Raw genomic sequence first — 15,050 nt, forward strand, 5'->3', positions numbered from 1 at the left:
CAGACAGTGTTTCAGAAGAAAGCAATTCTGATTTTTTTTAATCTTGTGCAATAAAAGTGTTTTCTAGGTATTTATATTTATTGTTAAAATGTCTCAGATAGGTAAAAATGATAAAAGGATATACACTCACTGGTCACTTTATTAGGTACACCATGCTAGTAAGGGGTTGGACCCCCTTTTGCCTTCAGAACTGCCTCAATTCTTCGTGGCAGAGATTCAACAAGGTGCTGGAAGCATTCCTCAAAGATTTTGGACCATATTGACATGATGGCATCACACAGTTGGCGCAGATTTGTCGGCTGCACATCCCTGATGCGAATCTCCCGTTCCACCACATCCCAAAGATGCTCTATTGGATTGAGATCTGGTGACTGAGGAGGCCATTTGAGTACAGTAAACTCATTGTCATGTTCAAGAAACCAATCTGAGATGATTCGAGCTTTATGACATGGCGCATTATCCTGCTGAAAGTAGCCATCAGATGTTGGGTACATTGTGGTCATAAAGGGATGGACATGGTCAGCAACAATACTCAGGTAGGCTGTGGCGTTGCAACGATGCTCAATTGGTACCAAGGGGCCCAAAGAGTGCCCAGAAAAAATTCCCCACACCATGACACCACCACCACCAGCCTGAACCGTTGATACAAGGCAGGATGGATCCATGCTTTCATGTTGTGTACGCCAAATTCTGACCCTACCATCCGAATGTCGCAGCAGAAATCGAGACTCATCAGACCAGGCAACGTTTTTCCAATCTTCTACTGTCCAATTTCGATGAGCTTGTGCAAATTGTAGCCTCAGTTTCCTGTTCTTAGCTGAGAGGAGTGGTACCCAGTGTGGTCTTCTGCTGCTGTAGCCCATCTGCCTCAAAGTTCGACGCACTGTGCGTTCAGAGATGCTCTTCTGCCTACCTTGGTTGTAACGGGTGGCAATTTGAGTCACTGTTGCCTTTCTATCAGCTCGAACCAGTCTGCCCATTCTCCTCTGACCTCTGGCATCAACATGGCATTTCCGGCCACAGAACTGCCGCTCACTGGATATTTTTTCTTTTTCGGACCATTCTCTGTAAACCCTAGAGATGGTTGTGCGTGAAAATCCCAGTAGATCAGCAGTTTCTGAAATACTCAGACCAGCCCTTCTGGCACCAACAATCATGCCAAGTTCAAAGGCACTCAAATCACCTTTCTTCCCCATACTGATGCTCGGTTTGAACTGCAGGAGATTGTCTTGACCATGTCTACATGCCTAAATGCACTGAGTTGCCGCCATGTGATTGGCTGATTAGAAATTAAGTCTTAACACACAGTTGGACAGGTGTACCTAATAAAGTGGCCAGTGAGTGTATATTCACCATCAGTGATCCCCCAAATGTCCTGTACATATTCTTTCCTAGTGCTGACCTCTAATTCCTAGTCCCTTCCCTGACAGAATGGAAATGGATGAAAATTCTAGCTCTGCTAATCGCTGGCTGCCCTACCATGTGGTGCCCATAATACTGTATGGAGGACTCTGTGGTGCCCATAATACTGTATGGAGGACTATGTGGTGTCCATAATACTGTATGGAGGACTATGTGTTGCCCATAATACTGCATGGAGGACTGTGGTGCCCATAATACTGTATGGAGGACTATGTGGTGCCCATAATACTGTGTGGAGGACAATGTGGTGTCCATAATACTGTATGGAGGACTATGTGTTGTCCATAATACTGTATGGAGGACTATGAGGTGCCCATAATACTGCATGGAGGACTGTGGTGCTCATAATACTGTATGGAGGACTATGTGGTGCCCATAATACTGTGTGGAGGACTATGTGGTGTCCACAATACTGTATGGAGGACTATGTGGTGTCCATAATACTGTATGGAGGACTATGTGGTGCCCATAATACTGTATGGAGGACTATGTGGTGCCCATAATACTGCATGGAGGACTGTGGTGCCCATAATACTGTATGGAAGACTATGTGGTGTCCATAATACTGTATGGAGGACTATGTGGTCCCATAATACTGTATGGAGGACTATATGGTGCCCATAATACTGTGTGGAGGACTATGTGGTGCCCATAATACTGCATGGAGGACTGTGGTGCCCAAAATACTGTATGGAGGACTATGTGGTGCCCATAATACTGTATGGAAGACTATGTGGTCCCATAATACTGTATGGAGCAATATATGGGGCCGATTATACTGTATGGAGCAATATATAGTAACATAGTAACATAGTTATTAAGGTTGAAGGAACACTTTAAGTCCATCTGGTTCAACCCATATCCTATCCTAACCTGCCCTTACATGTTGATCCAGAAGAAGGCAAAAAAAACCCATGTGGCAAACAGTAAGCTTCACATTGGGGAAAAAAATTCCTTCCCGACTCCACATACGACAATTAGACTAGCTCCCTGGATCAACGCAATATTAAGGAAACTAGTGTATATACCCTGTAATATTATACTTTTCAAGAAAGGCATCCAGTCCCTTCTTAAATTTTAGTAGGGAATCACTCATTACAACATCATATGGCAGAGAGTTCCATAGTCTCACTGCTCTTACAGTAAAGAATCTGCGTCTCTGAGTATGCTTAAACCTTCTTTCCTCTAGACGTAGAGGATGCCCCCTTGTCCCTGTCACAAGTTTAAGAGTAAAAAGATCATTAGAAAGGGCCCATTATACTGTATGGAGCATTATGTGGGCCCATTATACTGTATGGAGGAATATGTGGTGCCCATTATACTGTATGGAGCGTTATGTGGGCCCATTATACTGTATGGAGGAATATGTGGTGCCCATAATACTGTATGGATGGTTATATGGTGCCCATAACACTGTATGGAGGACTATGTGGTGCACATAATACTGTATGGAGGACTATGTGGTCCCATAATACTGTATGAAGGACTATACAGTAAGGTCTAAAATGAAAGTCTGCAGTTATTTAATGTCACTGCAGACTTTTGAATCCCCCAGCGCATGCATTGTGCTGTGCTAGGATTCACTGGTTTCTGAGCTTTGTAAAATTTACAATAGTTATCACTCATGTAATGTAGGCAGTAAGTGAAATCATTGGCATTGTACTATACCTATATTTCTTATCTGTGCATTATGAATCGTGATACGTGTTAAAGTGGCCCATTGAGATTTTTTCGCCCAGGCCCCACGAAAACCTGGAGCCGGCCCTGCTCACGCTCACACAACACCTGCAGCTAAAAAGCTTGGTGGGATTTTCTCTGCAACTCTCGCCGCATATGCAAGTTGTGGAACGTTTTTCTTTGCTGTCTTTCTGGTGAATTGTTTTCCTCTGTATTTAATGAGTTCCAACGAATTCTAATAAAAACCTAACAAAGTTATGAAAGGTTTTTGGACTTTGCATTGAACTTTTTATATTTTTGACTAGTATAGGCATACAAGTTGTATTTATCCTGCACAAGCAACTTAGAGTAGAAATTTAAGAAGAAGTTTCCAAAATCTTTGGTTTAAAGATATTGCCACCCACAAAGAACAGCTGTTGGGCACTCCACGTTTATGGCATGCTCATAGAATACGATTGTGACTTTGATTTTGAGCAGTGACATTGTCAGGCTTTGTAAGATGTTTTCTTAAGAAACAATTTTACATGGTAAAAGTTTGTAATGTAATGGAAGTTAAAATAACGTACAAGGAAAAATGAGCTGTATAAAATTGTCATGTAACACCAGCGAAAAGAATGAACTAAAAATGTACCTTGAATTAGCCGAAGTAATAAACAGAGAAACGGGAGAAGCCTGACCAAAATTTACGTTGTGACTGTGAACACCTTCAAGCCTTTGTGAAAGAATATATGACAGTCCCAAATAAAGAAATCTATTGCTTGATCCCCTGGGAAAATAAAATCATGCCATGCCGATCCCTTGTTCATGCCTTTAAAAGGAAGACATAAAGAGGATGAGCACATTATGAATTGAAGAGGATGAAGGAATTGTTATATCTAAAGCCTTGAGAAATTTACGAGCAAGAAATCTAAGACCTCTTCATTTGAAGATGTACCAGAGTCTGGCAAGTTATTCCAAGGGATAAATTCCTGAGTTATTATATTATACCTGATTCTACATCTCCCAGAAAAAAAAAAATAAAGCATTGAACTTAGATGGAACATGATGCTGGTAAAGGGTAATTGCTCCTAAAAGTAAGTTCTTATTTGCAGTGAATAGTAGAGGAGGACTTCTTCTACCGATTAAAGGGAATCTGTCACCCCATTTTTCGACTATGAGCTGCCGGCACCGCCATCAGGGGCTTTTCTACAGCATTCTGTAATGCTGTAGATAAGCCCCTGATGTAACCTGAAAGAGAAGAAAAAGGAGTTATATTATACTCACCGGAGGGCGGTGAGGCACCAAAGAAGAGGACGTCACCGTTAGAAGATGGGAGGTGCCGGACCCAGACCGCGACACCCATCGGACCAAGACTGGACCCAGACCGCCCCCCGGTGAGTATAATCTAACTCTTTTTTCTTCTCTTTCAGGTTACATCGGGGGCTTATCTACAGCATTACAGAATGCTGTAGATAAGCCTCCCTGATGGCGGTGCCAGCAGCTGATAGGCAAAAAATGGGGTGACAGATTCCCTTTAAGTCATTGATGGCTTACTCATTAGGCCTAGTGACAGAAGTTATTCAGAGGGCTCATTGCAATGTAAAACTTTCATGGCTGCAGCTCCTATATGCGTCTGCAAATTGGGTTTGGTTGGAGTTATGAAATAAGGCTCCCACCAAATTTTTTGGCTACTGGCCTCCACCAATGTTTAGTCTGGTCCTGAAGTGCAATCATTGGAGAAGCATTAGAATGACTTTTTATACCCCAGTCTAACACCAATGTGCTGTAGAAATGGAAGCTTGAAATTTAATAAGCTGCTGCATTTTTGGCTGTTCATGAACCAGAATTTGAAATCTACATCTGACTTAAATTATAGTAAATCTGTTGGATCACAGTTGGTGTTAGCAAATTGATTGGCTCGACCTTGGTCCAGCGGCCAAGTCAATATTCCATGGCAGCTGGATAGAAGCCCTGAGACCCAAAGAAAAACAAAGTACCGTAGTCAAAAAAACAAGAACCAAGACCAATAAGTAGAGCACAAAGCAGGTCATACAGACGCCAATAAGAATAGTCCCTTGAAGACGATATTTTAGACATATAGAAGGTACTTTAGAGGATCTTAAGCATGTAGTAAATGTTTGAGCACTTTATTTAAACTATTGTCACATACCCTATTAGGGCATTCTTAGCCTTTGAAACAGAAAGAATCCCTCATTGTAGCCTAACTGATCTAGAAAAAATGTACATTCCCATCACACTAAGATGGCGTGCGTGTGCATTACTTGGACAACTGATTGTAAATGACATCTTGTAATACTTAATTTGTCCTGTGGAAGTGCTATAGAGAAAATCTTAACTGATCGCTAGTCCAAGCAGCCACATAACCAATGATGGGCTTTCATTTTTTCATGTCCCTTTTAATTTTGTCCAAAGCAAAGTACCTATTTGAAGGGAATCGTGTCAGCATTTTTTTTTAGCTATGGAATCTGACAGCAGCTTGATGTAGGGGTAGAGACCCAGATTCCAGTGAGGTGTCCCTTACTGGACTGCTTAGTGCAATTTTAATAGAATCCCTGTATTCTCTGCTGTAGATTCAGCAGTGCTCAGAATGCTGAGCTGTGTATAACCCCGCCCACACCACTGATTGGCATTCTGCATACACTGTGCATTGTCAGCAAGCTGCCAATCAATGGTGGGGCGGTGTTACACAGATTAGCCTGACTGCCCTGCATTTGAGATCTAGTCCTACGGTAATAATCTCCTGCTCATAAAACACTGATTATATTGAAACTACAACACGCAGCCTAATAATTGACACATCACTGGAGTCAAGGTCTCTGGCCCCCTACATCATGCTGCTCTCAGATTCCATAGCAAAACCTGCTGACAGATTCCAATTAATAGTTGTACAATTACACCAATTGACATGATGTTTATCGATGAGTATGCACAAATAATAATGGGGGCAAAAAAAAAATATTAAACTTTGAGTTGGTGGAGTAAGCAGAGCTCACAATGACAATAAAGACATATTTCATAACGATAACATCAGAATAATCCCTTCTGGTGTTCTATAAATGAAGGAGAAATTTTGGAAGCTCGATGGAATTAAATTACGGGTTTTGTATCAGAACATGTAAATCTTGGACTGCCGGGACAAACAGTTTTTATGTTATAATTTTTTCAGTCTGGTTTTGGATATGAAGTGAATTTGGCATGGAAGAAGACAGAATTCTGCTTGTCAGCAGTGATTATTTTCAACTGACCGTTTCTCTAAAAATGTATTTTTGATATTTTTTTTAACAAATCTTGATTTATAGCCCTGAAATTATAACCAGATAATTAAAGATACTTTATTTGTAAAAAAAAAAAAAAAGTTACATCTTACGGATCTACTCTACAATGGTCGATGATTATGCGACTCGTGACTTTTACAACTGTAGTCTACCCAATTGTGTATGTAACACTTGTCATTTTTGCGCGAAACTGGTCCACAAGGCATATTATAGCTACAGAATAATTTAGCCGCATGATTTACATAAAACATTCGGATATATAAAATCAAGTGAATGTAGACATATATAATATCATTCTAAAATGCTGTTAGTTTCCTTTGGGCCTTATCGACCATTGGACTATATGCTAAAAAATACTAGATAGTCTCAGCACTATCCTTTCTCATATGTCTCCCAGCAGGAGCAAATTGGTTCCCATTGATCAGAGAACAGCTTTTTGCAATTTGGTCTTCATTCCCTGTTCTATGCATGTTCTGGTTACATGGTACACTATCAATTCTGGGACCCATAGATCCACACCAAAAGTGGATATGAAACAGACCTCATTGAGTCCACAAAGCAAGAAGAAGAGGGCTATTGAAATTGAATGCTTTTTTCGGGCTGTCATTCATTTTTCTGTACTAGAAAATTATAGTCCTGTGAAACACCGTGAAGATGAACATTCATTTTCAAACTACAAAATTGGATGCAAAAATAGATCATATTCTATTTTATCCTTAAACTGTCACTGTCGTTTGAACAAACTGCATTAATCGCTAATACAGGGGAATATTAAGCAACACAAAAGACCCTCTTGAAATAAATCTTGGGTAGTTTAAACTCATATAGATTGACACTGAGCACAAAAAAAAACTGTTAAATAGATACCCATTAAAAAATCATTTTTATTTAATGTAACAAATGTAAAAAATAATAGAAACAAACAAACTACTGGACAGTAAATATTGAGACGCTAAATAGTGCAACTAGAGCACCTCCTGATGATGTACTGAGAAGAAACGTGCGTTGGGGTGGTGGGGATGCTTTTATAAGATAAATCCTATGTAAGTTTGTTTTTCCAGTAGTTTGTTTGTTTATATTCTGTTCTTAAATATGTTACATTAAATAAAAATGATTTTTTTAATGGGTATATACTCTCGGGTTGTCTATTTAACCATTTTTAAGCTCATTGTTAATACAAGGGATTGTAAGAATATGACTCTCTCTCCACTTATAAGCCACTTCTTCGATCAACGTGAACACGTCATTTAGTCTTTAAAAAGTGCTAAAATCTGTTTTGGCCAAAAAAAAGAAAGACTCCCATCTAAGGGATATGATTGCTTCCCACGGAGCTGGATTCACTGCCACACAGCTCAGTACAGCTGAATAATGGTCCTCCATGGTGCTTCTTCTGAAGATGTACTACATAGAAACAGGAAAATGGGAATCCCTCATGTCTGTGTGTGCTGAGTACGCTGAGTACGGGAGACATCATAGCAGCTAGCGTCCACCCTCTTAGCTCAGAGACAACTGAACATTTAAGAGAAAGTATACAGGGGGAAGCTGGTGAAAAATGCAGGATATAAGTAAAATAATGGCCAGAAATAGCGTTACTCCTCACACACAGTTTGTTCTCATTTTTTTGTCAGGGCACAGGTATGGTACCCTTAAACCAAAATATTTTTATCGGTCAGAGACCTCAAAATTGCACATAATATACTTAACCTATTTGTTTTTGGTTGTTTCTTTGATCAAAAATGACATCTTTTTCCATGAATAAATGGTAGGTCAGGACGCCACATAAGGACAGTGAACTTGGATTTACAAGGAAAAATCTTCTGAATGTTTTCACTTTTTATGTGATACCCGGAACTGGCAATCTCATCTTATCAAATATGGCCAGATGGAATGACATGGTTGTCCCATGTGTATTGGTGAACACCTTAATACATTCTGTGACCAATAGAAGAAAAAAATCGTAGACATTTCACTGAAAAGAAGTAACGTAAAAATATACAATCCGCAGCACAGCGTTGTACATAGCAGACCCGTCGGGCACATTATCAATTACACAAGGTTGGTTTTTTTTTTTCAGAATATGCAGTTGTTGAAAATAAAAACCAATGACCGGGAGCCTTAATTCACTCAGAAACATGAACGTTCTGGAACACAACACCCAAGAGAACATGATTCGTTTTGAAATGCTCCTCAGATCCAGACCCAAAAAAATGTAATTCTAGATGGTGGTGATAACACTCTAAATAAAACAATGTTTAAGAATCCCACATGTAAGTTTATTGGAAAAATATGCTGATAATAACCCAATTAGGGCAAGTTCTTAAGTAGATTTCTGTACCAAGTCTGTGGCAAAATTAGCCATTACAAACAAAATCTAATTTGGAAAATGTAAACCCTCTAATCTGTTTAAGACATTTGAAGACCTGTCTTAGATTATTGCCATTCAGAAATAAAACCAGCTCGTTTATAGTAATAAATGAGTGTTCCCAACCAAGAATACTGTAAATGGCCTTTGTTATGTCTAAATGGAATGTGAAACAAGCCATTTATTTCTGCACAATTCTAAATATGCTTTGATATTACCACATTATTATTCTCCAGAATATCATTAGGTTGTGTGTGTATAGTTTTTATGTTCCCAGAAGCACATGGTTTATGCAAACATCAGTGCTGTTTGGATTTGATTTTGTTGCTCTCCATAGGGAAAATGCTCACAGTACATACAGTACAATAATACAAGTACAAGATGTAGTCTTTCCAGACGTTTAGTGAGGGATTGCCAAAGCTGGATTAAAAAAAGAAGTCTATCAGCATGAAATAACTGTTCAAACCTAACGCAGACTCCCAGTACACCCATGGCATGGACAAGCAGTTCAGTGCACCTTTCCACCTGCTAGTTTTCCATCTATCTCCACCCCCTCTACCGTAAAGGATTTATCCAGGATTAATTTAGTTTTTTCGCAAATAGTAAAAAAATACCATGTAGCTAGTTGATAACTAGTTAGCAACTACCTGCCTGTTCTATCTGGTGCCGGCTCAGAGTGGTCTCTGACCTCTCCTGCCAGCGATTCAGATGCTCCACTTCAACCCCAAATAAAAAAAGAATTTAGTCCTGGATAACCCCTTAATGACACCTCTGGCTTTACAGAAGCCAGAAAAAGGCAGAGATAGATGGAAAACAAGCAGGTGGGAAGGTGCACTGAATTGTTCGTCCATGCCATGGGTGCACCGATCACCTGTGCTTGGTTTTAATAGTCACCTTGCGCTGACAAAGTCTTACTAAAAGGAACTTGTGATCAGATTCATGCTGCCCCAACCACGGGCATCATGAATCACATACTGAACAGCCAGGCATGTTTAATCTGAACAGCTCCCGTGCTTCAGAGGAAGCATACTTTGAACAGCCAACCGGGGATTATCAGCTTACTAGTCTGACGCAGCTCCTTGGCTGGCTTCTTCCTGCCCTGCTCGTGCTTTTTATCTGAGACGTGTAGCCCCCAGTCGGCTTTTCTTTGTATGTTTTCTTTGAAAAATACCTGGCTACAATTGTGCAGCCAATATCTGATTCACGCTGTCCATGGTTCGGGAAGCATAAATCTGGTGATTGATTCCCTTTAACGGAAAAAGGTTTTGTTCATTTTGTTAGGAACAGACCCGCTCTTATCCATGAATTGCACATGGTTTTGCAACTCAGACTTAATCCAATGAAAGGGGATAAGCTGAAATAATGGGCACAGTTCATGGGCAAACGTTCCACTGTTTAAAAAAAAATACAAACCAACATCAGACACTAATAGATGCAACTTTTGGTCAAGGGCATAAAGTCTTGGCTCATATGTGCCAAAAGCAGTCAATGCCACAGACATGTGGCGTTGGGGATTGCTCTTAGCCAATCGGGCCCGAAAGTGCTACTATTATTATATGCTTTGGGGCTTTGAACCACATCCCAAAACAATACCCAAAGGCCATCACATCTTCACTACCATGGTTTGTGTGACCATTTGGTGCTGTAGGCCATTGTGGCCATGAGGCACTGCAATTAGCATTTTAACATCACCCCTCCTGAACTCGAGTTTGAGGAAGGCTTCATTGCATTGAAACTCAATATGGCATGCATGCTTCTTTTTTTTACAAGGGCCTGTCACCTTGGCCAGGTTTCTAAACTATAGACCCACCTTCAAGTATCAGTGATCACAATGAAAGTCAATATACAATAAATAAAAAAAAAAACTGAATTTATATGAATATAGGGTTAGATCTGTCTAGCTTGATAACGCTATTAAACGATTTTTGGGGGGCTAAAAAGTCCAGATATGATTGAAATCCTAATTGATTTTTTTTCTGCTTGGACTCGTAATGTCATTTCTTTCAAAACACTTTCACTAATGACTCTATGAGGTTCTATGACCAGAGACACTTAGAGTCCCCCTTTTATGTAGCCTAATTACATTCATATAATGTTGCAATGATGATAAACTGTACTCTTATTTTAGGACGCTGGTGAAATGGTTCGTTCATTTGTGGGTGGCTTGGAACTGATTGTGAACTTACTGAAGTCTGAAAATAAAGAAGTGCTGGCGAGTGTTTGCGCGGCCATCACCAACATAGGCAAAGACGAGGAGAATTTGGCGGTTATAACAGATCACGGCGTGGTTCTATTGCTGTCTGCTCTGGCAAACACGGTATGTGTAACAAGAAAACTAGATCAATCAGTAACGTTCTCTTGAAACCAATTGGAATTTCTCCAAATCTACGTATAGTATTATAGAAGGAAGGTTCCTGGATAATTGTATCAGGAAGACACTAGTCAACTCTATGAAATATCCAGAAATGTAGAAAATCTCTAACACAATTTGCTGTAATTAGGCTACATTTGCAGTGAAAATAAGGAATCCCGAGATTGACGTGTCCTGGGCACCAATTTTAATACTTGAAAGAGTGATTTTAAATCTTTGAGACTACAGCTCATAAAATATAAAAAAAATACTGTATATTCTAAAGAATTGCTGATAAATCAGAAATTTTAATTCTGTTACCTCTCCAAACCACTATTTTTTTTTCCATGAATGTAGTGCAGTGTTATGGCTGAGCAATTTATAGCCAGAGGTATACAAATATAAGACATTACATAATTACAACAAACTACCTATCAACCAAACTACTTATCAGAAAGACCTATTTATTCCTGAAGAAGAACCATCTCTCCATCAGGCCTCTGATGACTCAATAAAGGGTTAAAACTTAATCTTGGCGCTAATAAAAGGATTTTTCACACCGTTATAAAAGCAACTGTTAGGGAGGGCTCACCTGGTGAGGCGAGCTGGATTCTCAGGTTGAGCAACATGGTACGAAGGCAGTAGAGCAGCTGGACCTGACTTGCTATACAGCACATGAATCGGTGATGACCAGGTAGCAGGGTATGTGGGATGATAACCAGACATGCAGAGCACAAAACAGAGTTAGGAGTGTGTGGATAAATACATAAACTATAGATATAGTCAATCCAGTACTTCCAGTAGATGAATGGCCAATGGCAGAGTTGTAGGCTATCAGCAGACAGATGGTCAATGGCAAGGATATATGCAAACGACAAACAAATGGTTAACCATAAAGCAGCAGTGATGAACAGAAAAACTAGATACTTGATAGCAGAGAAGATAACACTGTTGTAGCAGAATTGTAGTGTGAACAGCACCAATAATAACAGAGACAAGTTTGTTTTTCCTTGCAGCAGACAAATACTAAACTGCAGGTTTAAGCTAGGAAGTAAATACAGATCACTTAAAAATAAGTAAGAAGAGATGGTCAGGTGAGGACAATGGAAGGTGAGGCAGTCTCCAGAAATATGTGTGTAAACTAAATGCAAAGCTTACTAAATACTCAGGCAGCACATAGCCGTTTGAGTCAGCCAAGGCTTCGGACAGCTTTGGATCATGATATTAAAGGTAATTGCTGAGTAACAGCAGAATCCTGGCATGGACTTGCACAAAGGGAACTGTACCCAGGCGAAAGAACCAAGAGGTGATTCTTGAGCCAGTATAGGCGAGTAACAGCAATGTTGTGATCAATTTTCAGATCTCTTACTCCTCCATGATTTTTGTTACTAAAACTAGTCTTTCTTATTCCAGTCGTCACTTTGAACTGAAGTAGGAAAGTAATGACTTGAGTAGGGAGAACTAACAGATATTGAGAGGTGAGAAATGTGAATACTGCTCCCAACTTCTTTTAATTACTTTGTGAAAAGTCTTATTAAAGAAGCACTCCTCCCATCTAAGTTTGTATCCATATTATATAGCACTGTGTACTTACAATTGCTCATTTTGCCTTTCTACCCTGTTAATACTAATCTTTTCCATGCTCTATGTAGAAAGAGTAAATCTCTTGTCCCAGGACTTATCATTCCCCTCTTCAACTCTTGACCCAGCTGCTCCCTCCTCCACCTGTCATTGACTTTTGCATTGACTTATGACTCATACAGGGAAAATTGACCTCCTGTCTCTACATAGAGCGTAGAAAGATTCAGCTAGTCAGTTTTTAATAACGTGATGTCATAGACCAAATGAAAAAGAGAAGAATTACAGTTGTGGCCAAAAGTATTGACACCCCTGCAATTCTGTCAGATAATACTCAGTTTCTTCCTGAAAATGATTGCAAACACAAATTCTTTGGTATTATTATCTTCATTTAATTTGTCTTAAATGAAAAAACACAAAAGAAAATAAAGCAAAACATTGATCATTTCACACAAAACTCCAAAAATGGGCCAGACAAAAGTATTGGCACCCTCAGCCTAATACTTGGTTGCACAACCTTTAGCCAAAATAACTGCGACCAACCTCTTCCGGTAACCATCAATGAGTTTCTTACAATGCTCTGCTGGAATTTTAGACCATTCTTCTTTCACAAACTGCTCCAGGTCCCTGATATTTGAAGGGTGCCTTCTCCAAACTGCCATTTTTAGATCTCTCCACAGGTGTTCTATGGGATTCAGGTCTGAACTCATTGCTGGCCACCTTAGAAGTCTCCAGTGCTTTCTCTCAAACCATTTTCTAGTGCTTTTTGAAGTGTGTTTTGGGTCATTGTCCTGCTGGAAGACCCATGACCTCTGAGGGAGACCCAGCTTTCTCACACTGGGCCCTACATTTTGCTGCAAAATTTGTTGGTAGTCTTCTGACTTCATTATGCCATGCACACGGTCAAGCAGCCCAGTGCCAGTGGCAGCAAAGCAACCCCAAAACATCAGGGAACCTCCGCCATGTGTGACTGTAGGGACCGTGTTCTTTTCTTTGAATGCCTCTTTTTTTCTCCTGTAAACTCTGTGTTGATGCCTTTGCCCAAAAAGCTCTACTTTTGTCTCATCTGACCAGAGAACATTCTTGCAAAACGTTTTAGGCTTTTTCAGGTAAGTTTTGGCAAACTCCAGCCTGGCTTTTTTATGTCTCGGGGTAAGAAGTGGGGTCTTCCTGGGTCTCCTACCACAGATTTTTTTGGAATAAATTTAAGAACTTCAGTGCGCTGCTTGACAAATTCACGAATCCAGATTATGAGAAAGATTAACTGTTTATTTCCCTACGCGTTTCGAAGTGTATACCACTTCTTCCTCAGGGGATACACTTCGAAACGCGTAGGGAAATAAACAGTTAATCTTTCTCATAATCTGGATTCGTGAATTTGTCAAGCAGCGCACTGAAGTCCATAAATTTATTCCAAAAAAATCTGAAGTTCTGGCAGTCACGGAGTTGACCTTTAGATGTGCAGCACGCTGACTACGGATCTTACATGCTTGAACCTCTCCTGGAAAGGGTGAGTGAATCCTTATATATTTTTTTAACAATAACCCGGATAAGACCCTATTGCGCTTCTTGTTCCTTTAGTTTATTTGCATTGGGTCTCCTACCATACAGTCCCTTTTCATTCAGATGCCGACGGATAGTACGGATTGACACTGTTGTACCCTCGGCCTGCAGGGCAGCTTGAACTTGTTTGGATGTTAGTCGAGGTTCTTTATCCAACATCCGCACAATCTTGCGTTGAAATCTCTTGTCAATTTTTCTTTTCCGTCCACATCTAGGGAGGTTAGCCACAGTGCCCTGGGCTTTAAACTTCTTGATGACACTGCGCACGGTAGACACAGGAACATTCAGGTCTTTGGAGATGGACTTGTAGCCTTGAGATTGCTCATGCTTCCTCACAATTTGGTTTCTCAAGTCCTCAGACAGTTCTTTGGTCTTTTTTCTTTTCTCCATGCTCAATGTGGTACACACAAGGACACAGGACAGAGGTTGAGTCAACTTTAATCCATGTTAACTGGCTGCAAGTGTGATTTAGTTAATGCCAACACCTGTTAGGTGCCACAAGTAAGTTACAGGTGCTGTTATTTACACAAATTAGAGAAGCATCACATGATTTTTTGAACAGTGCCAATAATTTTGTTCACCCTCTTTTTTATGTTTGGTGTGGATTTATATCCAATTTGGCTTTAGGACAATTCTTTTTGTGTTTTTTCATTTAAGACAAATTAAATGAAGATAATAATACCAAAGAATTTGTGTTTGCAATCATTTTCAGGAAGAAACTGAGTATTATCTGACATAATTGCAGGGGTGTCAATACTTTTGGCCACAACTGTAGCTGGGTAGAAAGGCAAAATGAGCAATTGTAAGTACACAGTGTTATACA

General features: G+C 40.0%; 1 protein-coding gene across 2 annotated transcripts in view; it reads left to right on the top strand.

Annotated features, from left to right (window-relative positions):
* Positions 1-15,050, top strand: part of ODAD2 (outer dynein arm docking complex subunit 2) — a 228,821-nt gene that overhangs the window by 162,313 nt on the left and 51,458 nt on the right. For both annotated transcript variants that reach the window (XM_073581730.1, XM_073581731.1), the window contains one exon: positions 10,865-11,053. In XM_073581730.1, coding sequence (XP_073437831.1) covers positions 10,865-11,053 — 189 coding nt within the window. The remainder of the gene's footprint in view (positions 1-10,864; positions 11,054-15,050) is intronic.

Source organism: Dendrobates tinctorius, unplaced genomic scaffold, assembly GCF_039654945.1.
Source record: "Dendrobates tinctorius isolate UK_male_01 unplaced genomic scaffold, ASM3965494v1 ptg000070l, whole genome shotgun sequence".
NCBI lineage: Eukaryota > Metazoa > Chordata > Amphibia > Anura > Dendrobatidae > Dendrobates > Dendrobates tinctorius.